The sequence below is a fragment of the Mauremys reevesii genome, linkage group 2 (assembly GCF_016161935.1).
Source record: "Mauremys reevesii isolate NIE-2019 linkage group 2, ASM1616193v1, whole genome shotgun sequence".
Classification (NCBI taxonomy): Eukaryota; Metazoa; Chordata; order Testudines; family Geoemydidae; genus Mauremys; species Mauremys reevesii.
The window spans coordinates 154,092,611-154,119,886 of record NC_052624.1 but is presented as its reverse complement, the minus strand read 5'-3'; the positions used below and the strand labels follow the sequence as shown (position 1 = coordinate 154,119,886).

General features: G+C 42.9%; 1 protein-coding gene across 1 annotated transcript in view; it reads left to right on the top strand.

Moving 5' to 3' along the window:
• Positions 1–27,276, top strand: part of ADAM28 (ADAM metallopeptidase domain 28) — a 43,424-nt gene extending 16,148 nt beyond the window's left edge. Inside the window, exons 7-25 of the mRNA XM_039527886.1 lie at positions 740–802; positions 5,231–5,302; positions 7,090–7,259; positions 8,185–8,269; positions 9,745–9,875; positions 11,420–11,597; positions 13,185–13,274; positions 14,608–14,803; positions 17,322–17,424; positions 18,007–18,163; positions 19,448–19,528; positions 20,404–20,482; positions 22,078–22,180; positions 22,548–22,638; positions 23,156–23,221; positions 24,435–24,491; positions 24,688–24,765; positions 25,864–25,926; positions 26,881–27,276. Coding sequence (XP_039383820.1) covers positions 740–802; positions 5,231–5,302; positions 7,090–7,259; positions 8,185–8,269; positions 9,745–9,875; positions 11,420–11,597; positions 13,185–13,274; positions 14,608–14,803; positions 17,322–17,424; positions 18,007–18,163; positions 19,448–19,528; positions 20,404–20,482; positions 22,078–22,180; positions 22,548–22,638; positions 23,156–23,221; positions 24,435–24,491; positions 24,688–24,765; positions 25,864–25,926; positions 26,881–26,913 — 1,896 coding nt within the window. The 3' untranslated portion in view covers positions 26,914–27,276. The remainder of the gene's footprint in view (positions 1–739; positions 803–5,230; positions 5,303–7,089; positions 7,260–8,184; positions 8,270–9,744; positions 9,876–11,419; positions 11,598–13,184; positions 13,275–14,607; positions 14,804–17,321; positions 17,425–18,006; positions 18,164–19,447; positions 19,529–20,403; positions 20,483–22,077; positions 22,181–22,547; positions 22,639–23,155; positions 23,222–24,434; positions 24,492–24,687; positions 24,766–25,863; positions 25,927–26,880) is intronic.

Sequence of the window (27,276 nt, the reverse complement as noted above, 5' to 3'; positions counted from 1 at the left end):
ATTACACCTGAAATGGCTCCAATTTAATATGCAAATATTGCATCTGCAAATGCACATTTTGCACATGGAAATGGCACAGTTTGCACACACATTTTTGGAGGCATTTTGAAAATGTGGCCTTGACAGGTATACATTTTTAATATGAAATCATAGATCTGAAATGTGACTCAAGCTGTTGAAACCTGTACACAGCTGAAGGGAACCCAATTTATCTTTCATTAGTATTGTGCAATGTTAATTAACATAGTAGCAGGCAGCTTTAAACACAAATAAAGGCAAATTCTGCCTGCAGATACAAGCATGCAATTGCCAATGGGGAATCAATGGATTGAGTTCACCCACTACAGTTTTGAATATTATTGGTCAATACGAGTTGCGCACTGATCTAAGGCCAAAATTTAATTAATTTAAATTAAAAAAAGAACTATAGGCTGGATTTACAAAGGTATTTAGGCTTAGTCAATGGGACTTAGGTGCCAAACAATATCAATGGAAGTTATGCACCTAACTGACTTAGGTGCTTTTGTAAATTCTACTAGGTGCCTGTCTGCATCTTTAGGCACCTAAATACCTTTGAAAATCTGACCCTGAGCTTCTCAAGTGTAAAATTGGGATGACAGCATTTCCACTCTCAGTAATTTAGAGAGAGAGAGTATATGATTATAAAATATTCTTCTTGAATCTAAAGGGGGCAGATCGGAACAGGTCCTAACAATCTTTTGCAAAATGTTTTTCTTAGAAACAGGAATACCTGAAAGCAAAGAAGTATGTTGAAGTCTACATAGTTGTAGACAATGCTGCGGTGAGTATTCAGATAAACATTTTTCACTTTACCTTTACAACAACTATGGATTTGATTTTTCAAAGCACTCAGCACTGGTCTAACTGTGCTCCCATTGAGATAAAAGGGTATATTATCCTTGACTTCAGCGGCGGGCAGTGTTGAGCCAACTTTGAGCAAGGAAGATCCTGCCCTATGAAGATTTGAAATTCACAATGCACAGCCAAATACAGATCTCAAGTAAGACTGATTGGAAAATGTTCGTCAACACACTGACATTTTTTGTATGACAATATACGTGTATGGCCTGGTTCTCTGTTACCCTGCAACTAGTGTGAGAGCCTATCCCACATGCCTTCCCCAGTTGCACCACATAGAGCTATAATGAAGTGAAGGAAACCTAAAATCCCCAGTTCTAGCTATGGGAGGATTCCCCTAGAGCAGGCACTGAGAAAGACAGCTGTAAAGCTGTCCTCTGAAGATCCTTCTTAAGCCCTGGCTTATGAGGTGTGCTGGGGCAGGGCTGCAGAATCCCAGGCAAGGCTGCCATAACTGAGACAGACCCCCAGGGCTATCTACATTATATCAGGCATCCTGGAGCGGGCAGGACCCAAAGGTGACTTAGCCACCATAGTCTTCTCCGTCCCTCTGGGCTGCAGGTTCTGTGCTGTGCCTTTAAGAGGCTCAGGACAGGATATCATATGAGCTAACTGGTAGTAGCAGGAGGCTGTCACCCTCAATGTGGACTAGTCACATGACACACTTTGACCCTGATCCCACAAGCTGCTCCACACAAGCAAATCACTGTGCCCAGGTGGAACCCCCAATTACCTCAGTCGGACTCTGCAGAAGCGCAGGGGATAGTATGTGCAGAATAGCGTGTAGGATCAGTTCATTAGCCTGTGTGATCTTGACCACCATCTCGTCCCCAATACCTTTAACAAGTATTTTCAGCAGCATTTCAAGGATTTGGGGCTCACCTGACCAGAGGGAATATGGAGAGAGAGTTATGGCCACCAAAAGTATTTATGAGCCAGGAGAGGTTTGCAAATAAAGACGGAGATTTTGAATACAAGAGAATCGTAAATAAATAAATTGAATTAATGGAGATATACCTATCTCCTAGAACTGGAAGGGACCCTGAAGGGTCATCGAGTCCAGCCCCCTGCCTTCACTAGCAGGACCAAGTACTGATTTTGCCCCAGGTCCCTAAGTGGGCCCCTCAAGGACTGAACTCACAACCCTGGGGTTAGCAGGCCAATGCTCAAACCACTGAGCTATTGTAGCTAATCAGTTATACAACCTGCTGTGTAGGTAAAATATGGATATTATAAAAAGGCCCTGATCCTGCAAACAAATACGTGCTAAACTTCAAGCACAAGAGTAGTCTCAATTGTAACCAATGGGCTTAAAGTTAAGCAACCTGTGTTTGCAGGATCAGGTCCACAGCTGATCATATTTCTGATAGACACTTTCATGCTTACTGATTCATGCTCCTCTCATCCACTGGACCCAACACTCGGAAGTTACATCACGAATGAATGTGTTTCCATTAACTAAAACAGCGCAGTACCAGGAAAGGCGAATCATCTTGGCATGAAAAATAATGAACAAAAACTAGAACAATTTTTTTTCCAAATCGTTGTTGTTTCTTCTTCTTTTTTTTCCCCCCCTATCAGCATATTTTCTAAGAACATTACTATATTTGGTGCTGTGAAAGTAGGACACTTCCATCATATGTCCCAGTTTTCAGGGGGAAGTTTACTCAGCCTTAAATATTTGCCAAAGGCAGAAACTTGACATCAGCCCAGGAGCAATCTCTTTTAAACTAATTTTCATAAAACCGGCTATTACCCTTTTTTAAAATTTAAGATTCTAAGGGCCTCATTTGTACTACAGCCCCTTTACACCACAGTGAAAAGGGGCCTTAGAGTGAGTGGAAATTTACTTTACACCTATTCTAAGGCTCCTTATTCTGTCAGAACAGTGTAAAGGGGCTTTAACGTAAACCAGACCCTAAAAGGACAGGAAGAAACTCAGATCTGTATGAGCTTAGGCTACTTTGTCACCTTTGTACCGCATCCTCTAACACTCTACAAATCTGATTCTTCCTCACTTGCACTTGTGTCAATCAGGATTAAACCAACAGAAATCAGTGGTGAAAAGTGGATTTCGGTTGTGATCAGAATCAGGCCTGGGGTGTGTACCTTCTATTTTAGCACACAAAAACACTACCAGATGTAAAGCCCAATCCAAAGCCTATTGAAATCAAGGAAAGTCTTTCCACTGACTTTAATGGGCTTTGAATCAAGCCCTTCGTGTTTATTATGAGAAGTAGTGCCAATGATTTCATATTAATAAACACTTATGGTAATGCTACACCTGATAGTAAGTGTTTGCAGGCCCCTTAGGCTAAGCCCACCAGACCGCCTAGGCCTGAGAGCCTAAGCTGCAGTCCAAACCACAAAGTCCACACTGATACTTAGCTCAAACTCCACTAGCACTATTCTGTCTGCCTGGGCTGGGAGACTTGCTCCCGGCTTCAGTGTTGACGTAACATTAGATATTTACAGGTGCTGGTCATCCTAGTCTCTAGGCACTGTGCATTAAAAATAATAGGTCAGATCCATAGCTGGTGTAACTCAGCATTGATTTCAATGACACTATGCAGATTTACATTAGCTGAAGACCTGGCTTAATATCTAGAACGGCTGTTATTTGACAAAGAAAAACAAGAATAGGGGGACAGGATTTGGGACCTAGTCCCCGAGCCTTAAATTCTCAACCTACACTATTGTGATTGCAGTACAGTAGGTGTTGCAGGCTGCAGTACCTATAGTGCAGTGTGTAGTTGTATGTACAAAAGAGACAAATAAGGGGGAATATGATTGAGGTCTACAAAATCATGAATGGTGCGAAAAAAGTGAATGGAAAAGTGCTGTTTACTCTTTCACATGATACAAAAACTAGGGGTAAGCTGGTTAAATGAATAGGCAGCAGGTTTAATAAAACTGAGAGGAAGTATTTTTTCCACAAAATGAACATTTACCCTGTGGAACTCGCTGCCAGGGGATGTTGTGATGGCCAAAAGTATAACTGGATTCAACAAAGAACTGGATAAGTTCCTGGCAGATAGGTCCATCAATGGTTATTAGCCAAGATGGTCAGAGACATAACCCCAGGCTCAGAGTGACCCTAAACCTCTGACTGACAGAAGCTGGGAGTTGAAGACACAGGTGGATCACTTCATAATTGCCCTGTTTTGTACACTCCCACTGAAGCTCTGCTACAGGCCACTGTTGGAAACAGGGTCCTGGACATAGGGTGACCAGATAGCAAGTGTGAAAAATTGGCATGGGGGTGGGGGGTAATAGGAGCCTATATCAGAAAAAGATCCAAAAAATCAGGACTGTCCTTATAAAATTGGGAAATCTGGTTACCCTACCTGGACAAGATGAACCATGGTTTGACTCAGTATGGCAGCTCTTATGTTCTTAATATCACCATCTGCTCTCAAATAGCTATTCACTTCTCAACGACTAAGGGGTGAAATTCACTGCTCTGCAGACAGGCAATACAAGGTCTATGCACCACCAGGGCCGGTGCAACCATTTAGGCGACTTAGGCGGTCGCCTAGGGCGCTAGGATTTGGGGTGTGCCATTTTCTTCGGCAGTGACCGCGGCAGCCGGATCTTCGGCCGCCCCGGTCGCCACCGGCATTTAGGCGGAGGGAGCTGGGGCAGGGGAGCACGCGGAGGGCTGCCTGCAGCAAGTAAAGGGGGGGTGGCACACAGGGGAACTCCCCGCCCCAGCTCACCCCTGCTTCTCTTCCTCCCTGAGCACGCCGTGGCTGCTTCACTTCTCCCGCCTTCCAGGCTTGCGGTGCCTAAGCTGATTGACGCCGCGAGCCTGGGAGGTGGGAGAAGTGAAGCAGCGATGGCGTGCTCAGGGTGCTCGTGCTCAGAGCAGGGGTGAGCTGGGGCGGGGGGGTGCCTCAGGGTGGAGAGCGGCCACAAGGAGGGCGCCTCAGGGCGGGGGGGGAGGGAGAGTGCCTCAGGGCAGGGGCACGGGGGGGGGGGAGGGCGCAAGGTGGAAGTTTTGCCTACGGCGCGAAACATCCTTGCACCGGCCCTGTGCACCACTGAAGTCTCACTTAAATGCATAAAATAGAGCATAAGGTGGGGGACTTCAGTAGGCCTTGTGCTCTCTCTCTGCGCAAGGGCTGAATATCATACAATGTGAGGGATTTGAAATATACAATATGATATGAATAGGAGATAAATAGTAAACTGAGATCAGTTGCTATACTAATACCTTCATTTCACTTTAACAAAGACCACTAATTTGTGGTGCATTTTTATTTGAAATGTTTCAGGTCTTTTTTCCCCAATCGTTGTTTTATTTTTTCCCCTTATCTTGTTACTGATGCTTTCATATTTATTTTTGCAGTATAGGAAGTACAATCGCAACATGACGAGTATAAGAACACGGGTTTTTGAAATAATCAATTACATCAACATGGTAAGCCCTGTTATTATTAACTAAAAATGCTACATAATTGATTAAGTTTTGCAGTCTTGGGAGTTTTCTGTAATTACACCTAGAAAAGAATGAAGAAAATTGGATCTGCTGGCATTTATGAAAGTGAATAAAGCAGAAATAAAGGATCAGATGGAAAAAATGAAAGGAGAATCTGTGCCTTCACATCTATAAAAGCAACAGAACCATGATATCAACCTAATGAATTTTTTCCTCATAGTCCACAATGGTTTGGCTGAAAACAACTGTCGACACTGGATCTGATTCTTTACTGCCCCATGCCTTGCACATTTTATTCACAGCAGTGAAAAGTGGGTATGAAACGCTGCCAAATCAACATAGTGGTTTACACCATTTTTGCACTCAAGCAACTTACTACACAAGGTCAAGTCAGTGGCAATCCATGCTCATGTAAAAGGCAAAATTGTAATAAACACTAAAAAGGTCTTTTTTTTTTTTAATTAAAAGACCAGCTCTTCACAAAACCTTACAATTTCCATCAAATTTTCAAAGAAAATTCTTCCTTAAGAGGAAACTCTATGCCAAGATTCTTATAGACTGCATTTTTATACAGTTAGGCTCCAATCCTCCAAATGCTTATGCATGTGCTTAACTTTAAGCATATGATAAATCAATCAAATTCAACTCCATGTGCCTGATTCTCATTTACATTAATGCCCCATGTATTATATTGCTCTAAGGCCTGGTCTACACTGTGGGAGGAAGTGGGGGTCTCAATGTTAAGATACGCAACTTCAGCTACGGGAATAGCGTAGCTGAAGTTGACGTATCTTATTTCGACTTACCTCCCATCCTCATGGCGCGGGATCGATGGCCACGGCTTCCCCGTCGATTCTACTTCTGCTGCTTGCCCTGGCGGAGTTCCGGAGTCGACAGGAGCGCGTTCGGGGATCAATATATTGCGTCTAGATGAGATGTGGTATATTGATTCCCGATAGATTGATCACTACCCACCGATCCGGCGGGTAGTCTGGACATACCCTTAGAGGGTAAAGGAGCCTTACTAGCACAGCAGCTAGAGATCTAGTCCCGACTGTATGCCACATGTCCATAATATCCCATGCTATATGTTCAGAAGTGAGGGAGAAAGAATTACATAACTAAATCAAATATTTTAAGGAAGGGTTTATGGCATCGGTGTCTAAGCAATTGTTACAAAGAACTGATTAGAGTTCATTAAAAAGAAGGTGTAAAAAATTTCCACATTTTTTTCTCTCTTAAGTTTGTAATTTCTTTAAATATGCTGCTGCAATTTCAAAATGGGACTTATTTTGACAGTTTCTTCAGATGGTCCAAAAATTGGGGGGAGGGGGAATTAAGAAAAATCATATTTTTTGCCTTTTTTTTTTAAAGTTTCAAAACTTCATTGGAATTTCAGAATTCAGAAAAGTTCATTTAGTTTTAGAAATGATCAAATGTTATCAGAATAAGACCCTGCTGTCTGAAAAAATTATAAGTTACTTAGGGTATGTCTACACTACACGCCGGATCAGCTGGCAGCAAATCAATCCAGTGGGGATCGATTTATCGCGTCTAGTCTAGACACGATAAATCGACCCCCTGAGCCCTCTCCTGTCGACTTCTGTACTCCAGTGCCGCAAGAGGAGCAAGCAGAGTTGACGGGGGAGTGGCAGCAGTCAACTCACTGTGGTGAAGACACCACGGTAAGTCGATCTAAATACGTTGACTTCAGCTACGTTATTCACTTACTTCTTAATTCTTCTGTCCATGATCTCTCCTTATGGCAGGTTTATAAAGCCATAAACATTCATGTGGCTTTGATTGGTCTAGAAATCTGGTCAGCTGGGGATCCGTTCACTGTGAATTCTTCAGCCGGCACCACGTTGGACAAATTCTCAACATGGCGTCAAACGGACCTGCTGAAACGGAAGAATAATGACAATGCTCAGTTACTCACGTACGTATCATGTCCTTTTCCACTTGTATTTCCAAATATGCTAGAAGAATTTGTACCCAGAAATTTGTTTACAAAAGATAAGCAGAGGTGCAGTTTATAAGGGTCCTAGTTTTGTCATTTCAAACAGTGGGTTGTAATATTCACAGATCGATAGGGTGAAGCCCTGGCCCCATTGAAGTCAACAGGAGTTTTGCCATTGACTTCAATGGGGCTAGCATTTCACCTATAGGTTTTTAAGGGCAAAAGAGATTGTTATGTTCATCTAGTCTGAGCTCCGGCAAAACAGGAACACTATAAAATGTGGTACAATGCAAAGTGTTGGTATAAATGCAAATAAAATGAATGAATAGAGATGGACTCAAGCACCCGTGCATTTTGGAGGGGGGAAGTTTAATATCCAAATGAGGAGCTGGATATGAATTTTGCAGCTGGCTATCTAGCTATCTGGGCCTGAAATACAGAGCTCAGACCCAGATTCTGATCTGAATCCAAACTCTGGAGAGGTGCCCAATTCAGTATTCTGGCACGAGCCCACTGGGCCTGGTTTATCAAAGCACGTGTTTACATTTAAGCATGTGCTAATGTCCCATTGATATCAGTGGAACTTAAGCACATACCTGGCATTAAAAATGTACTTAAGTGGTTTGCTGAATCAGCTGCAGTGTCGTATTTGTGACCCTCAGGGAGAGAGCCAAGGGCACAAATGACAGATAAGTGCCTAAATCCCACTGAAGGCCAATGAGAGTCAGGCTCCTAAGTATTTGTGCCCTTGAAAATCTCTCCCCTATCACACTGGTTCTGACTAAGGGGACCGTGCCTAAGGGAACCTCCAGTTAAACCAACAAAACCACCAGCAACGTCATCAGGTTTGCATCCTTGTGACAGACCGCTGGGTTTCACGCTGTGTGTTTTTGCTTCCTTACAGAGCGATTGACTTTGATGGACCAACAGTAGGTCTGGCCTTTGTGGGAACCATGTGCAGTTCTACTCATTCCTCAGGCATTGTTCAGGTCTGGTTGGTTTTTTGGGTAACATTTAACCAGCAGGCAACTGTCACTAGAATTTTTAACATCTCTATTCGCTGTGTGGCATGATTTGGGTACATTTCATTGCTACATCAGGCTGAAGAGCGTACAAAGCTGTTTATTTATGAACTAATATAAGGGAGAGCAGAACCATATACCGCAATTTAAAAGAAAGGGATAAATGATGGAATCAGTTTTGACCAGGATGCCCCAAAACACAACACTGAGCATCTTAAATTAGAGACAGATGAACTGGTTTGGAGAAAGAAAAAAAACAAACCCTACCAGATATGGGCCTAAACCAGAACATTAGATGCAAAACCTCTCCCTGAAAGCAGGGGACGTTCACCTCTGGACCCAAAGTTCACTGACTGAGCCAAATGCTTTAAAGGACCGAGCCAAATCTCTAAAACCAAATACCCCCTGATTTTTAAAGCAGTTGAGATTTGGATGTGAAGCCAGACAGAACACAACACACAGGGGCCAAGAGGTAGCAGCATGTACTGCAGTGGCTGATGGGGATTTTGGAATAATGCAGCACACCTTGACTTTTATGCCCTTCTATTATCAGACACTGCTTATTTATTTAGATTTCCACCCAAAAGCAACTTCTTACCAAAGAGATAGCCAGCCAGAGTTCTGGGAGCCTTTGGCATATATTTAAAAGCACACAACCACAAGAGATATAAAAAACATGAATTGTCCCTAGCAAGAGTCGTTCTCTTTACCCCTTATCACTTCTCCCTACCACACATCATTTAACAGCATGTAAACATATTACAGTGTTAGATGTGATAGACAGAGGGAGAGAGGCTGGGATTTTCAAAGAAGTTTAAGGGATTTAAGTGCCTAATTCCTATTACAATTCAATAAAAAAATATCTGCCTCTCTCTTAGGCCTGGTATACACTAAGACGTTTTACCAATATACTTAGGTCAGTTGGGGGTGTGATTCCCTCCCGCTTCCCCCGATATAGGTATTCCAGTGTAAACCCTAGTCTGAATACAGATATATTGGTATGAAGATGCCATGTTTTGCTATAGTTTGCTTCACTTCCCGATCCAGAATAAGCTATCCTGGCATAAGCACTTGTATACCAGTTTAACTGCATCCACACTGAAGGGAGGCAGAGTTTTACTGCTTTAACTGTATTGGTATAGTTTCTAGTCTTAAGACTCTTTTGAAAATTCCAGTCTAGAGAGACAGATGGAGAAAGAATTTTGAGCTAAATAATTTTGTTGCTTTCTAATTAAGATGCAATTAATTAAATGCTTTTTAAAAATCCCTTTCCAGGTTTATACAAAGTAAAACAGCCAGTTCTTCTGCATTTGGGGATATTTATTTTGGGATTCCTATTTCTTAGCTATGTCATTTCTCTTATGCTGTGCTCTTATGCTGTTCCAAACCTGCTTGCAGGCTTATAGGAATAACTGACAGTTCTATTGTTCCCATCACTGCAGGACCATAATTCCAATCCAATTTCAATTGGAGCCACCATGGCACATGAGATGGGGCATAATTTTGGCATGAATCATGACACTAGCTTATGCCAATGCAAGTCTGGATCTTGTATCATGGCAGCACAACTCAGGTGAGGCGTTTGCATCTGCAAAAAGGGAACTACACCTCTACCCCGCTATAACGCGATCCGATAATACACAAATTTGGTTATAACACGGTAAAGCAGCACTCTGGGGGGGCGGGGTTGCGCGCTCCGGCAGATCAAAGAAAGTTCGATATAACGCGGTTTCACCTATAACACGGTAAGATTTTCTGGTTCCCAAGGACAGCGTTATATCGAGGTAGAGATGTACAAAGCCCATGAGTGCTTTAAAATACAGGTGGGCCCGATCCAAGGCCCATTGATCTCAATGGGGGGGTCTTTCCATTCGCTTCATTTTGGATAAGGCTCAGAGTGTACTGTTGAAATGGATCTATCAACTACGCCACAAACACTTACAGTAACTATACCATGTGAAACAATGCGCCCAGAAAGCATGACTCTTCATGCGTTTGTGGTGAAACAGAATTTACCCAGTCTTTGTATATCCTGTTTCATATCCTGAAAATCTTGTTTGTAACTTAAGTGGATTTCTCTTATAGGGAGACTTGCCTCTCCAATAAGCAGCCAATTGAAAGCATCCCTGAGGTTTCCAGTACAATTTTATGTAACCTTTAGATAAACACCCACCTCTCCTAGACATCTGTATTCACAGTTCCCACAGAGGCTTGCTTAAGATTAACTTCCCTTTAAACTCATGACGATGGTTCACTTCCTTTTGTTTGTGTTTAGCTGCAGAATTGCTCTTTTCTCAGCATTTAGTTAATGTGGGTTTGCCGCACTTCTGCCAGTGATCCCATTTATACTCAACTCATCCAGGGTCCACTGACGTCGATATAAAGACTCCCATTGATGTAGATGGGCTTTGAATCAGATCCCAGCTGATTAAAATTTGTGTAGAGCAAGCTTGACTCCTCTAGAAAGGTGGCTTTTCATTCTGTGTAAACCTCCCCCTCTCTCTCTTTAATTGTTTCACCAGTGTTTCTCTTACAGCCACACATCCTTTATTCTCTTCCCTTTTGTTATGTTATTTTTCTCCTCCTTTTTCACGTCTGAAGTAGTTGAGGCAATATATTTTTAGTTAAGAAAAAAAAAATCCTGCCACTTTAGTCCACGTGGTGAAACTCCAGTAAGAGAGAAGGAGAACTTCCTGAGGACAAACTATTCAACACTGATTTGAGACTTTAGGATGTTGGTGGTTGAGACATAGAGATCACTGATTAATCTTCCTGCCACAGGACCATAGTAGGGGAAACTGGGTACTTCAGGTGCCAGAAGTAACCACTGTATCACATTGGTCTTATAGAGCTAGGAATTTATGATCTAAGAAGATGATCTCTCCATGTTGTCAGTATCTCCAAAAAAAAATTATTATTTTTTTTACTTTTTCACCCCAACAAAAATATCTGTAAATGCCCAGAAATTAAACATTTCAGGTTTTTAAAGAGTATTTGGGGAAACTACTGTATTTGATTAATTGGGACGAGGGTATTCTTTTAATTCATATCCTATACACTGTTGTGTGTTGTTGTGTAATTAGTTGCCACTGAAATCATGTTGATTCATCTATGCAGCTACAACACCCCCAAGGATTTTACTGCATGCAGCCTCCAGGATTTTCAGAAATACATTTTGGACCGAACACCAGTATGCATCACCAATATGCCTGCCCTGAAAGACATAGTAGCACCCCCTGTTTGTGGGAACAACTTTGTAGAGACAGGAGAAGAATGTGACTGTGGAACTCCAGAGGTACCTATGAATAGTTGTGAAAAAATAATATTAATCGAGAGGCAGAAACCCTAGAGAAGCTTCTAGCTTTTTGAACGTAGCCTTGTTTTTTAAGTCCACCTCACTCTTCTACAAGTAACGCCTGATTGTCCAGAGGTCTTGGGAGACAGCTGAAACCTTCTGCTACTTGAGGATGCAGAAAACTCCAAGTTGCAGAGAAGGTGCCCGATTCTCTATTTCTCTGCCCTTTGGGTAGCCATTTAGCCCAGTGCAACAAGGTTACAAAATGCTACTACTCTGATTCATACCTTCCCACTGTCCCAGGTTTCATGGGGCTGTTCCACTTTAACTCACAAATGCCCTTGTTCCCAGTTAAAGCGACTCTGGGCTTGGCTTCCCATTCTGGGCTGCAAACATTATGACCTGCTCCCCGTCCCCCTTCTCCTCCCTGGCAGCCTCTCCCCTCCCTACTCTCCCCACTCCCAGCTTTGCCCCTTCACACACCCTCCCTTCAGTAAACCAGGCATGTGCTCAGACCACTGGAGCCAAGCCCAGCCAGCCCTGCAGGACAGGAACTGCAGGTGCTGCCAGTGCTGAGTGAGTGCAGGACAAACTTGCAGCTCCCCGGTGCTACCCCTCCCCAGTATCCCACCTCTGGGGGCAGGAACTGTCCCACTTTAGCCACTGGGAATGTTGGCAGGTGTGCTGATTTGGTAGCATTTTCCATCCACTTCGCAACTACCCCTATATTAAGGCCCCTGCCTGGGTTGTGCAAAGGAACCTTAGTGTAATTGAAAATGAGGCCCTTTGTCTTCAACCCTGAGAAGCAGAGGAACGCTGCAGGAGGGAAGGTTACCAGTCTTGCCAAGGGGGAGCTTCAGTCAGTGCTGCCTTAGAGAGCTCAGAACGCACCTTAAATTAACCCTAATCTTCAGTTAAGCCAGTGTTATGGCTTGTTGAGTTTTACATGCTTCTGAAGTATAGCTGGAAGAATCAAGGCTGACTCAAATGTACATTAGCCCAAATGAAAGAATTTTCTTGCTCGCTCCCAGAATGAACTTCTGCCAGAATATGCTTCAGTAGCATTTTTCCATGGAATATTCATTCAAATGCCACGAGACACACAGTACAGTCATTAGGGCCATAAAAACAGTCTTGAAGCTAGTGCGGAAACTTATTTCTAGGAACACCACGTTTCCAGCTGATTGTCAAGGCAGAATGTGTGTGTTGGGGGACAGCAGAAAGCTGAGTGGGGAGGCGGAGCTGAATTGTAAGCTGATTCAGTTACAATAAGGAAGAGCTGTATGTGATCTGTGCTGAAGAAAAAGAAGAAGAAAAAATCAGCCGTTCCCTGAACCACTTGATTCTGCAGTTTTATAATCAAGCACACTTTGTTGTCATGCACAATCCTCCTAAAGAATGATTAGTATCAGTTTGTGTTGTCGTAAAGCCATTTTAGATACGTGGTGTACAAATGCGTCTCATTCTCTCTCTTTAAGCGAAGTACAGGCTGTCCTATCAGAAATGTGTTACGGGGGGGGGGGGGGGGGGGGACAAAAAACAGAGCACTGTACCGTGCCCGTAACTTTCTCTGTTATTGTTTCACAGGAATGCACAAATAGCTGCTGTGAAGCTGCAACGTGCAAGCTGAAGCCGAATGCTAAATGTGCATTTGGAGAGTGCTGTGAAAACTGCCAAGTGAGACCCCTTTTGCTCTCAGCTATTTCTTCACGTTTTGGTGGTGTTTTGGGGCAAAGCCAGAGGACCCCTTTAAAATGGAACAATGGCTATTATTTATCATTGATGCAGCATTGTAACAACTATCATACTTTGCACTTCTCAAGCACCTTCCACAGGAGTACCTCAAAGTGCTCCACTGATATTGATTAATCCAACCTGATGTTAATTAACTTAACCTCCCAGCATTCCTGTTTGCCTCACGTCTCCAGATGGGTAAACTGATGCATGGAGCACCAGATTCTCAGTTGGTGTAAATTGACATAGCTCCATTGAAGTCAGTGGGACCACCCTAGTTTACACCCGCTGAGGCTTTGGCCCAGAAAGTTTGTGTGATTCATGCAGTGTGGCTGTGGAAGAGAAGGGAATAAGATCCACATCTGACTCTCATGCTTGTCTCTTAGCCACAAGATCATCCATTTCCCTTATATCCTTCCTGCTAAGTCATGGGTGGCAATGGTATGTTAAGGACAACTAAATAATCGCAGGGCTCTTCTCCAAAGAGCTTGCAGTCTAACTTAGCCATAAGACAGCCAGGAGTGCTTAGAAAAGGTGTGCAGGGGAGAGCATAGGAGGTACACAAGGCATCATTGCCACTCCAGCAAGCCTCAGGGCTGTCCCTGTGTGATATGCCGAGTACCTTTTGCTATAAACTGCAAAGTATTTTATTTGCATTATTATTAACACCCATTGTGCTGGGTTTGCCACATCTCCAATTCTCATAGTATGATGTAGCTTATTTTTTTCCAGCCTTCTTTAAAAAAGGCAGTTGCTGCTTAACCAGGGATATCTCTGAATCTCATTGGAAATAACAGTATCCAGCAAATAACTGAACTGCACCAAAGCTAAAATAATCCTCTCCCCGGAAATTATATTAGGTGTTTCAGAGCAATGGCACATGACACTGAAAGAGCACTTGCTAGAAGCATTTTACAGCTAGCACCAGTGAGTTTATAGGATGCCTGCTAACGTCATTGCTAAGCAGGCTCAATGAAAGGGCCCAGTGATGCAGTCATTATATATGCACAAGTCCCACTGATTTCTCTGGGAATTGGAAGATCTACTAGTTTCAATGAGGGAGGCATGCATGAAAGGACTGCACAATTGGTTCCAGGTGGCCTGGTTTTCAGATACACCAAACTCACCCTTTTCCCTTAATGGGTAACATGGGTGTTCAGACCATTAGAGACTTTTAAGTCCTGTTCAACCCTGGCGTAAGTCCATTGCTGGGTATTTTAAATGACTTGGGGGAATGGCATGCTTAAGACCACTGCACGCTCTCTCTCTGCTACAGCTTAAAAGAGCAGGGACTCTTTGCCGACCTGTAAAGCATGACTGTGACCTGCCCGAGCTGTGTACTGGCCAGTCCCACCAGTGCCCAGTGGATCGATTCAGAGTCAACGGCTACCCTTGCAGAGATGGCCAGGGTTACTGTTACATGGGGAAATGCCCCACCCTGCTGAGCCAATGCATTGCTCTTTGGGGATCAGGTGAGTGGATGCTGTCTTTAAATGAATCAGATTGTTTAAGGTGAGGGGGAGAGTTTAGGACAGATTTGAGACAATTTGTCAAGTACATTTTGAGAATGGGAGCCAATACATCAATGTAATTGTGCTATGAAGTTATGCAGGTGTAGTCCTAGAGTCTTAACATTCCACCTGTTGTGGAGGGGGGCTGTATTTACAGCATTGTATTTACTTTGTCAGCCCAGTTTATCATCAGGATTAACTGGTTTTCGCAAGTATTCAATTACCACTTTCTCAGCATGGCAAAACATGTGTATAAGGCATGGAGGGGGTGTGTAGTTTTAAGCCTTTCTTCCATTGGAGAACCTGGTTAATCTCCTTTTCTCATAGTCACGTTCATTTAGAAAACAAAGCCCACAGAAGCGTTTTGAAAATCTGTTAATACTTCCTTAAAAAAAGGGAGCAAGCGGGTAGTGAAACTATCTTCCCTTTTCTGTCTTAATGCCTCAGCGCAGATTTGTTAGTACCGAGGTTCCTTGAGTGCTTGTGTGTACAAGCCACATAGTTTTTCTTGCACTCTATTGGTAGATCAAATGGTTGATGGTGGCTGGGCTTCAGCCTCCCGGGTGTGAATTGCAGTGTGTATTAGCATGGGCTAGTGTGCTGTACTGTAACTGCCCCAGACACTTCCAGCGCGAACTAAGAGGTCCAGGATCCCAAACTAGGTATCTTTTAGTTTGCGCCAACAGTGTCCACACAGGAGAGCTATAGCACAGCATTGTAGTTCAAACTGCAGGGCCATGTAAATAAGTACCAAAGGCACCCTCAATGCAGAGTAAGTGTGTCCACACAGGGAGTTAGGGCTTTAAATTCACACCCTAGCTCACTCCCCACTAACTCTCCTTTGTAGAGAAACCCTCAGTATTTGCAGCTGGTCTATCACACATCTCCCCTCCTCCCCCCAAAAAGGAGGAAGAAAGCTTTAAAGATTTCATTCCATTGGGGGGGTTTTGATTGTTGTGTCGTGTGTGCTTAAAATAGTATTTTTACACTGCCACTGCATCAGATGATCCCTACCAATTTCATAAGCTCAGTGCCCCATTCCAGACACTTTTTAATATGCATTTCTGGGGAAAAGAGGAAGCTGGAAAGCAATTCCTCTTTTGCACAATGTTGGAAAAAAGGTAGCCAGGGACTGAGTGGGGAATTATTTACATGATAAATTGAAGCAGCAAAGAGTCCTGTGGCACCTTATAGACTAACAGACGTTTTGCAGCATGAGCTTTCGTGGGTGAATACCCACTTCTTCAGATGCAAGTCGTATTCACCCATGAAAGCTCATGCTGCAAAATGTCTGTTAGTCTATAAGGTGCCACAGGACTCTTTGCTGCTTCTACAGAACCAGACTAACACGGCTACCCCTCTGATACATGATAAATTGAGGAACTCTCTCTGTTTTCACACTGATGTGATGATGATGACCATGTTCCCTTTTTACTTAATAATCAAAAATTTGTTTTTGGGGCACTACAGGGCATGGAGAGCAAACAAGATGCTACGCTCCCTTGCTTGTTATCAACAAATTTTAAACTAGGTTCCAACTGCAGAGTCTTCATTACTGACGATGTTTTAGAAGACAAAGAACTCAAATTAATCTTTCGATAATAAGCATATTGCACTTGTTGTCTTAACACCCAGCCATCAGAAGCGTCAGCTACTCTTCACTGGGTATTATTAGTTTCATCACACCTAGCAACTCCAATGTGCAAGGCCCTGGGCGAATTGAGCTTATAGTCAATATAGGCAATGCAAACTCAGGGGCAGCAGAGGTACAGAGAGTGGTAGGGATACGACCAAGGCCACACAGCAGGTCAGTGGCAAGCTGGGAATAGACGTAAAGGCTCCTGACTTACACTCCACTGCCCTATTCACTGGACCATGCCCACCTCACAGTTTCAGGCACTAAAGGATCATCTGCAAATATTGCCTTCATTTATAGCCAGGCACCCCTGCGTTTATATAGGTTTACATAGGACCAGAGCCTCACTATGTGCAAGGAACAGACGGTGCAGGTTGGGGGTGAGGCAGAGAACAAAGGGGCAAAGGTTTGCATAAAGCTCACCTTTGCCTTCCCCTAAACTTGGTCAACTAGCCTGGTCCTCCAGCGTAATCTAGAGCCACCTAAAGTTACACCATGGGCCTCAAGGAATCAAAATGAAAAGCTGGGGATTGGCGTCTCCCAGCCATGCCCTCTGGCCATACACACACTCACTGATCTGAATGTACTTTATCCCTCATCTATTTCTTACAGAAATATGCTAGCACTTAGATCATGGGTGCTGCTATAGTGCAGAATTCATTTGAGTGATGTGCCACTGCAAAACGGATTAGACGTATGTGAGATGTCAACAGAATAGATCATTTCCTCAGTTGGCGCTGTCAGTGGAGTTCCACCACTTTTCCATCAGCGGAGGATCTGGCCCATGGCGTACTGTTTTCCATGCTCTTCACCGCTTGTCTGTCTTTTTTGCCTCCTTCCCAGGTGCTACAGTTGCTGCAGACTCTTGTTATAAGACTAACCAGAACGGAGTTTATTATGGACACTGCAAAAAGGCAAACGGCACGTTCATCCCCTGTGCAAAAAAGTAAGTAAAAAAGTACTTACCTCTTTGAAGTCTGTGGGTTCTAGGAAACAGAGGTAATTCACGTCCATATGAAGAGGCAAGAAACTAGGAGAACTCTCTTCTAGCAGCTCTTCCTTTCATATTGGGCTGGTTTGTTTTTCTCATTTTAACCTGGACATTGCAGTAAAGCAGGGAAGTTTCTGATGGAGAGAGAGAAGTACAGTTTCTAAATACAATTCTGATTCAGGTAAAGAGAACATCATAAACTAGAGTGAGATTAGTCAGAGAGAGAGCAGCTTTTGAGTAAGAAAGAATGAACCTGAAGAGAATCAGAGGCTGGGTTCAGATAAATTAAACATTCTGTCCTGCAAAGTACTGTGAGCATCCTCAATTCCCCATGGAAGTCAGTGAGAATTGAGCACCAGGACTTGTCTACACACAAACTGGAGCTGAAATAACATGGGTTATAATTTAAATCTTTAGTTACTTCAGTTCTAGTCTATGTGTGGACTCAGGGATATGGCATCTGATGAAGAGACAAAATTCCATAGGTTTGCTGTGCTCTGACATTATTCTAGAAGATAAGGATTGTTTTCCTCCCAGAGATACACAGTGTGGGAAGTTATTCTGTACTGGTGGCTCACGAATGCCTACAGCTGGAAACCTACTATCTTTTGACTCATGCAAAGGCAGTTTTTCTAATGACAATAATGAAGACACAGGCATGGTCGCTGCTGGAACTAAATGTGGCAATGGAATGGTAAGTGAAAGTTTTTATGCCTCCGTCATTTCTTTTCCATTAATTTTGTTAGTTGTTTCTGGTTTATAATCACAGACACTCTTACAAGACAAAAAGGACTTTTAAAAGTCATATTCAAGGTGACTCAACTGCGTAAAGTTTGATTTTCTACTACCTCACTCTTTGTGCCATCATTTATTCCTGTACAAAGTGAGTGAAAAGTGCTACCTTCTGATTTGGTTGCATTTTACAGTCTGCATTAGGATAAAGTTACTAATGGAGAACCTGCTGCCTGCATGCACATCGCCTCTCCTGCCTCCTTCCCTCACCTGTAGCATGAAGATGCTCTTCCCCTAGTCAATATTGTAGCTCTGGCTGATGAAGCACTGAGATGCTCCCTCTTCAGCACAGCCTCAACCCTGTTCTCCAGGTGGCCTGCGGGAGCCAGTGTTGTGGCACACATGCACTGAGCCGAGCGGCTGCCAGAGGAGCCCAAGTGCATGCACAGTGATTACAGCAAAGTCTATACCCTGTCCAGCTGGTTCTGACTGCAAGAGAGAGCACTAAGGGGACTGGGATGAAAGGCTGCCCTTTTAATTACCTCAACACCTGATTATCCAAATAAAAATCTGTGCTCCCCCTCCCTGCCCAGGCTATTCAGATAAACAGGAGAATGCTGTATTGTGGTAGTTTCTCAGTGCCCTAGTCATAGACCAAAACCCCATTGTGCTAGGTGCTGTACAAACACAGCACATGATATATCAAAGATTTAGTAACACCTCTTAGCTGCATTTGGTACAGTCAAAGCTGGTTTGAAAAACAGGGAAGGGGGATATTGGTATAAACACACATTTTCCCTTTTTAGTAACCTATTCAAAATTCAAAGTTTCAATGAAAAATGACATCAACATTTCCAGGTTTCATAACATTTCTACCAAACCTAGGTACAATGAAATAATGCTTTGGACCCCAATTTTCATTTACATGAACTCCCCTGTATGCTGCTGTAGCTTGAAATGTGGAGTTAATATAATTGACGCCCACTTTAACACCCTTTTAAACTGCTATAGCAGTGTACGGTGGTCTTGGTGTAACTGAAAATCACACTGTTTTTCTTTATACAGTGTCTGATTCTTAGTTTTATTAAGGACCCTTTACACCTATGTAAAATACATTTGTACAAACACTTTAATGCCCCTTTACACTGCTCACTACATTATAGTTGAGACAATTACTATATTGTGATGCAATTTATGAAACCTGAAAGTCCCTTCTTGTTGATCACACATGTGCTTTGCATTTCAGGTGTGCAGCAAGGGACAATGTGTTGATATCGAGAGAGCCTACAAGTCAACCAACTGTTCTGCCAAGTGCAATGGCCATGCTGTAAGATTGGAGTCTTATTGCTAATGACACTAAGAAAGGCTCGTGTGTGAACTAAAGTCCAGTTATGATGTTACAGTAACAGTTATAGGATGTTTAAGTCCAGGGGGTTGGGAACATGTGATCAAATGAAAGAATCCAATTGAACTGAGTCCAAAACTTCCTATGGTTTCAACAGGAGCATGTGTAACCCAATAACATATTAGTACCTTTGCTTAGGAGATCACATACATTGATAGCATAAATGATTTTTAGGAGGGAACATAGTCCTTGAGTAGCAAACTGGACTGGAAGGCAGGAGACCTCGGCTCTATCCCTGGGAAAAATTCACGCCTCTGAGCAATGTAGTTAGAGCGATCTAAATTTTAAGCGTAGACCAGGCCTTACCCTCCTTTATAAAGTGCTCAGAGGTCTAGACATGTGGGATCTGATTCTCTGCTGCCACAGAGAATCAGATAATAATTTACATTGGTGTAAAATGCCGAGACAGACAGAGCACTCTACATTGGCTTTGCACAGGAGTACAGGACTGTACGAGGTGCAAGAGAGTGGAGAATCAGGCCTGTGAACATGCATTGTAAGAAGTCAGTATTATGATTACGTGAGTTAACTTCTCATCCATCTGAATAGGAATTTTACACTTCTCTGCAGTGGGACCATCATTGGAAACCTGATCCAAAGCCCACTGAAGGCAGTGGAAAGATCCCCATTGACTTCAATGAGCTTTCAATCAGGCCTGATATACTTATGTATAATGGGCCAAATTCTGTTCTTACACTGGTATAAGTGTGGATTAACACTAGCCACTGGCATTAAGCCAGCTTCTTCACTCTCTTGACCCTGCTTTAAAGACTAATATCAGACCTCTGTTTTCTTAGGTGTGTGACCATGAACTGGTATGTCAGTGTGAAGAAGGATGGGCACCGCCCAACTGCGATAGCTCCACAACAGTTCAATGTGAGTAGGCTGTGATAAAGAGAGATACTGGTCAGACTATAAACTATGGGCCAAACAGAGCTGGTGTGAGCCGCACAGCTCCACTGACTTTAGTGAGACAACAACAGGGATTTGCCTCAGCTGAAGCTATGACCATAAGGGCTTGTCTACACTTAAAACACTGCAGCAGCGCTTCAGTGAAGACACTACCTACGCCAATGGGAGGGGTTCTCCCATCAGGGTAGGTAGTCCACCTCCAGAGAGACAGTAGCTAGGTTGATGGGAGAATTCTCCTATGGACCTAGTGCTATCTACACCAGGAGTTAAGTCAGTTTAACTATGTTGCTCAGGGGTGTGGATTCTTCATAGCCCTAAGTGATGCGATTATACCAACCTAAGTTCCTAGTGTAGACCAGGATACAGCACCTTTTTTCCCCACGTATCTGCTCTCTGCATGTCTGTCATAGCTGCTTATTTGAGTGACTAAAAAAATCTGTTACTGCTGATAGCCCTAAAGAACTGGCACATCTCGGGGGAGGGGGGGAGAAGGGGAGTTCGGTCTTCACTGCTTTAAAATGTGTTTACACCTGTAAAAGCCTGGTAGAGACCATCTTCCTGTAGTTTTTACCACAGAGTGAGGACAACGCTAAACTGCTTGCCCATGGTTGACTTCTCATAAATTTTGCCTCGTGGTAAAACTAAGGTGCATTTTCTCCACTAGAACTTTACAGCAGGATGGCTAATATGTTACTCCATGGTAGAAACACCATTTTAAGCAGTGAAGACGAAGCCCCAGACTCATTCCTGCTTTAAAGTATCTACAACAAAATAAAAAGCTAAATTGCAGTCAGAGGGGGTCACATGCAGAACTGGTGTACGCAGCTGCAAACCCATTGTGGTTGGTTAGAGGAAAGCCGCCTACACCAATTCTGAATTTGGTCCAGAGTCCCACAGAGGCACTATGAGGATTAGTGAGTACGTGCGAAATGCTTTGAAGACAGAAAGCACCCAAACATACTGAATTTTATTAAGTCCTCACCTGCCCTTGCCCCAACTTGTGTTATTGAACAGGAAACTTAAGATCATTATGTGCGAGATTGAGCTTGAAGGCTGAGCTCTGAGTACCAACAATCTGACATTACACATCCTCAGGAGCGGTACTGGGGAGACGGGAAATTGTGTCTCAGAGACACCACTCCAAATCACTATTTCTCTGGATTTCCATCTTTCATCGGATAGAGAAATATGCGGAGTCAGCCTTTTCTGTGACACATCCTCCTCCCCCTGGAAGCCCTTTGGCTGACACAAAGTCCTGATCTACTCCCTAACCTTCTGCCCATCTCCCCTGTGAGGTGATGAGTGAATATTGAGCAGACATGCAATTCTTGTTCTCCCCTTACATGCTCAGACCCAGGATCCAGCTAGACACAGCACTGATTAGTCTTACAGAAGAATGGAGTGGAGTCTGTCTCCCTCATGTGGCTGCTTGTGACAGAAACACAATTTAGACTTAAGAAAGCCCTTACCGTAGGAAAATGAGGAGGCCATATCTACATGCCTCTGCTACCTCTCAGTGTTGAGAAATAGTCACATATTGCAATGTATCATCCCTGCAGATTTCGCCATCATTGCCGGTGTGCTAGCTGCCCTTGCTATCATTGTGATAGTTGCTGCTTTAATCATCCGCTACCGAAACGCTAAGAAGAAGCAAGCTCAGAGGTACAATGTTTATCCTTTTGGAATAAAAAAAAATCTTGAAGGAATTTAGGCTGGAGCTCTTCAGTATGGAATGGGCTCCTGGCTCCTACAGGCTTCTATGAACTGTGCAGGATGGATGTGAGATGTCAACCAGGGACCTGAAAGTGCCATGGTCTTACCCCGACCTCTCAGGATGAATTAGTGTCCATACATTGCTCTTTAAAAAAGTAAACTGCTATATAAGTGCTAAGTAAACAGTAGTAAGTCAGCTATTTAAACTCAACATGTGGAAAGCTTTCCATAGTATAATGTCTCTTTTTTTAAGACAATTGAGATAACACATACAAACTGAAGTGCAAATTATAAGTCACATGGAATGTCTTTGTAGTGGCCAGAGCAAAGGTGTATCTGGAGAGACAAACCCAGGCTTCTCAGGGCAAGAACAGAAGAGAAGACCGAACATTGCACCCATCCAGGAGGTGAGAATCTGGATGTATGGCTGAGTCACAGACTGCTTGATGCACCACATATATTCTTCCACTGTAAAAGAGTGGCTTAAATTTCAAAACTTACTTGCAGTTACTGAATAATAGGTTACCTAGGGAGATGGTGCAATCTCCATCCTTAGAGGTTTTTAAGGCCCAGTTTGACAAAGCCCTGTCTGGGATGATTTAGTTGGTGTTGGTCCTGCTTTGAGCAGGGGATTGAACTAGATACCTCCTGAGATCTCTTCCAACCCTAATCTTTTAGGATTAATAAGGGCCGAGTTTAAAGATTAATTTAGTGATTAGAGCAGAGTGCTTGGAATCAGGACTCCTGGGTTCCGTTCCTGGCTTTGGTAGGGTGGGAGCGCAGCTTAGTGATTAGACCAGTTGGCTTAGAGTCTAATTTCTGTGCCTTGTCAGTCTGGAGTGGGGGGCTGCGAGCAAAATCAATAAGCAAGATAAAGATTTTAAAGTAAGACATGTCAAGTTCCTTCTCTTTTTCTTTTTTCAGGGCCATGGCACAAGATTCCTCCTTCCCACTCCTCCACGCCAGGCAAACAACCCACAAGTCTATGTTGTAAGCACAACTGGAGACTGTTTTCTTTTTAAAAACTGATTTTATTTTTTGACAAGGCCGCACACAGCATTCAAAGGGATGTAATGGTCAGCCACAGCGGGGGCCAGATCCCAAGTCCATGGAAAGGGGAATGACTTCCATTGATAGAAGTGGACATTGGATCAGGCCTCTCCGTGTTCTTTCAGGGCTAACATAGATGGCTAGAAAGAGGGAATAATATCCAAACAGATTCCTTACAAAATGGGCATTGGCAACTCATCCAAGGATTATAGATCCCAGTCTAGCAAAGCACTCAAGTACCTACTTGGACAATCTGTTCATTATCTGCTTATTCAATGAGAATTCATAGGCTTAAAGTTAAGCATATACCTAAAGGATTTGCTCAGTCAGGAACATAAAGAACTTGCAACTGAGAAAATAATTGAATAGCTGCCCAATAGCGTAAGCTTGTGAGCTCCTATTTGGCCTTTAATTGCTAGCAGCAGTGGATGTACATCAGAAGTAGGTGATATATGCACAAGAAAAGGTGAAAATGCTCTCAACCTTTTAGTGTTCCACTCATTTTGCTGAAGAATGGAGCCCATTTCACAGGAAAGTTTGCCAGATTTCAAAGTTTTCACAGGAAAACGGACCCTTTCAAAATTCAAAAAGGGTAACATGGAAATCTTAAGCTTTTGATGCAAAGATAGTAATTTCTTTACATTTTGCTGGAAAGAAAAATGTAATGGGTGTGAAGTCACCAGAAACAAACACAAATATACTTTGTGCAAAAATTGCTACCAGTTTTGCTTAGCTCTAACATACTTCAATAATTTTTGAAGATCTCTTTCCTCCTTGATGATGGGTGTCCAACTCCCATTAATGCTAACAGGGGACTTGCATGTGCATATCATGGAAGAATAGGCCTCAGAGTAGAAGATCATTAAAGCAATTAAAACCACAAATAGTTAAACTGATACAATGTCATCTCCAAAGGATTAAAGAGAAGACCAAGGCAAAAACTCCAACTTCAATTTGCAACCACATCCCCTCTGGTAAAAGCCTGGGGGAACAGATAGGTTTTTATCAGTAGTGTCCTAGATATCAAATACTACAATCTGTGCTGTTTTCAGCTGTTTGATGTTAATAGTTCAGCATCTTATCTGCCAGAAAACTGTAAGCTGCCTTTTTGTTCTGTAACACTAATATATTGTAACTTACTGTTGCTCCCTAGACTATCCCAGAGGAGAGATCCAATGGCAGGCCAGCCATCCACCAAAATACAAAAATGGTAAGAACCCCATAAGTGAAATACTGGTCCCACTGAAATCAATGGCCAAACTCCCCTCGACTTCAATGAAGCCAGGATTTCATCTCTAGACTTGTAAGGTTGGGACAATTCTGAATTAGGGACAGAGGCCTTTATGTTTTTTCTCTCTCTCACGCACAAGCTCTCAGAATAAACATTTTATTGTCTTCTTTTTCAGCCTATCGTAAAGCCAACCAATCCACCACCTCCCGTTCCTACTGCCAAACCAGCCTTTTCTCCTGTCACGGGTAATTCTGTAAGTAGACTTCCATAATTCCGGTCCATTCTTTTCTCATTATCTTATCTAACCAAATGACACATATGATGTAGTGGACACTAGCCAGTAGTTTCAGTTTCTGGTTTTATGGTTAAAACTGATGGAAGCTAATTCGATTGTAAACTCTTTGGGGACAGGACCATCTTTTTGTTCTGTTCTGTGTTTGTAAAGCACCTAGCACAGTGGGGTCCTGAGCCGTGACTGAAACGGCTAGTGATACAAATAATTAATAGATTTTGTATGTCCTATTTTTGCAGCGTTCCTATGTATAGCAGGTTGAGTAATCACTAAAATGGCCTCAGATGTACTTAAAAGGCCGTACCAGGAGAGTAGGTCATTGATAATTTAATAAAATTGAGAGGAAAATAATTTTAAAACACAGAGGGCCTGGTTTGCATTTACACTAAGGCCACATCACACTAACAGAGTTATAGAAAGCACCATTGGTGTAAATGAGAAAAAAGGCCAGAAAGTTTGCCTAAAAAGCAAAATACCCAACCAAACCGCCACTCAAACTCTTGCTGTCACAGGGATTGAGCCTCCAGTCCTTACTCAGACTAGCGAGTTCTACTCCTGCTAGTAATCCCATCACAGTCAGTCAATGCTACTGCTTGCACGAGCAAGGATTTTTCATTAAGGTTTTGATTCAGCAAAGCACAAGCATGTGTTTAAACTTAAGTGCAAGTCCCATTGACTTCAAATGGGACTTAAGCACATGCTTAAAATTCAGCATGTGCTTAAGTGCTATCCAGAATAGAGATGCTTTCCTCGGTCATTGCCTCAAACACATGCCTGGCTTTAAGCAGCTGAGCAGCCCTACTGAACACTCTTTGCTGATAGAGATGAATTTATATCCCATGAGTAAAGTTAAGCATATAATTAAGTGCTTTCCAGAATCAAGACCTGTATTTCTGTTTACATTTGTTGTGTGTGTAGGGGAAAAGATATTTAGGATCACAATGCTACTTGATCTACTTTTTGTCTCTGGAAATGTCTTGGTAAATATGAGAGAGAACCCCAATAGCAGCTCAGCTCTGTACTCACTTTAAAAGGAAAACAACTATATTTTTGTCACAGGTAGCACAGACGAAGTCCACTCCTTCACCAGTCCCTAAGGGCAAACCTGCACCCCCACCACAGGTAAGTCAAGTGCACCATACACAAGATAGAGATCAAGATGCTGCCAATTCAGGATTTCAGTGTGAGCTGCAGGATTCTTGGGTTCCCCCCGCCCCAAAGGCCCTAGTTCCTGGAGTCATGTTTCAACAAACTCAAAACCAGTAAGGTTTTAGCACTCCTGGCTGTGGAGAAAAGAAAAAAACATGACTCCTTAAAGGCTCAAAATTTTAAGACAAAGAGAATCCAGTCTGGTTACTTTGGGGAGAGAAATGGAGGAGCAGCTCAGAGCCAAGATTTTTGGACACACAGAGCTGTCAATACTGTTATTAGCACAGTCCAGTAGTTGGTATTTAAAATGCTTTTACTTTCTAATTTTCTTCCCTTGTTTGCATTACAGTGCAGTGTTTGAATCCTGTGATAAAAATACAGAATCTCAGCAGCACTACTCTGCATGCGATCTAGACTCTGACCCTGCAGAGTATACTTAACTTTAAGCATTTGACTTGTCTCAGCATGGCACAGGTCTTTGCAGAGTTGGTGCCTTTGAATGAGACCTCTTTCATACAGGGATGATCATATTGCTTTATACAAGAACAATGCCTAGCATAATGGGCCTCTATGTACTACTGCAATACAAAAATTATTCTGTAGAACAACTGTGGGCCAGATTTCAATGACCTTTACTCATGTTGAGTAGCATTTCATACAACATGTGATTCAGTGGGACCATTCTCAGAGTAAGGTGTCATTCAGAATGAGTAAGGGTATCAGATCTGGCTCTTAATAGGGTTGCTGGAATATAGGATCAAACCATTTGTCCATCAAGTGTGGAATCTACAGCAATAGTTATTCTCTGAGGCTACAGTGATATGAAAACCCCACAATGCATCTCACCACATCGTGCAATGCTGAATAGAATTTGTGGAAAATCTTGTGCCAGTCACTTGATTTGTTCATTTGTTTGTTTTCACTTAGGCTTTAAAACCACCAGTCAAACCCAGAGTATGAAGCTACTGAAGAAGAATTGATCGAGATTCCTGACATTCTGAGGGACTGTTTCCCTCTCTGTTCACCTTGTGGTTCCTGCCTTTGCCAAGGAAATGACAGTCCCAATAACTTTATTTTTTTTGTAAATGGACAGGCAATTTCCTTGAAAGAAAATGTGTTTTTTCAAATAATGTTGTAGTCCTTGGATAGTGACATCAGCCTGCCATTCCTGGCTTTCCTGAGGAAAAGCCAGGGGAATAGCAAACTGCCCTGAGGGGTAGACCATATGTGAGTTTTTAAAACCAGCTCAGTATGTGTTTCTGGTTGGACACTTAAAAAAAAAAAACACCAAAAAAACCCCCCCATCCTGTCAGGGTGGTTAAG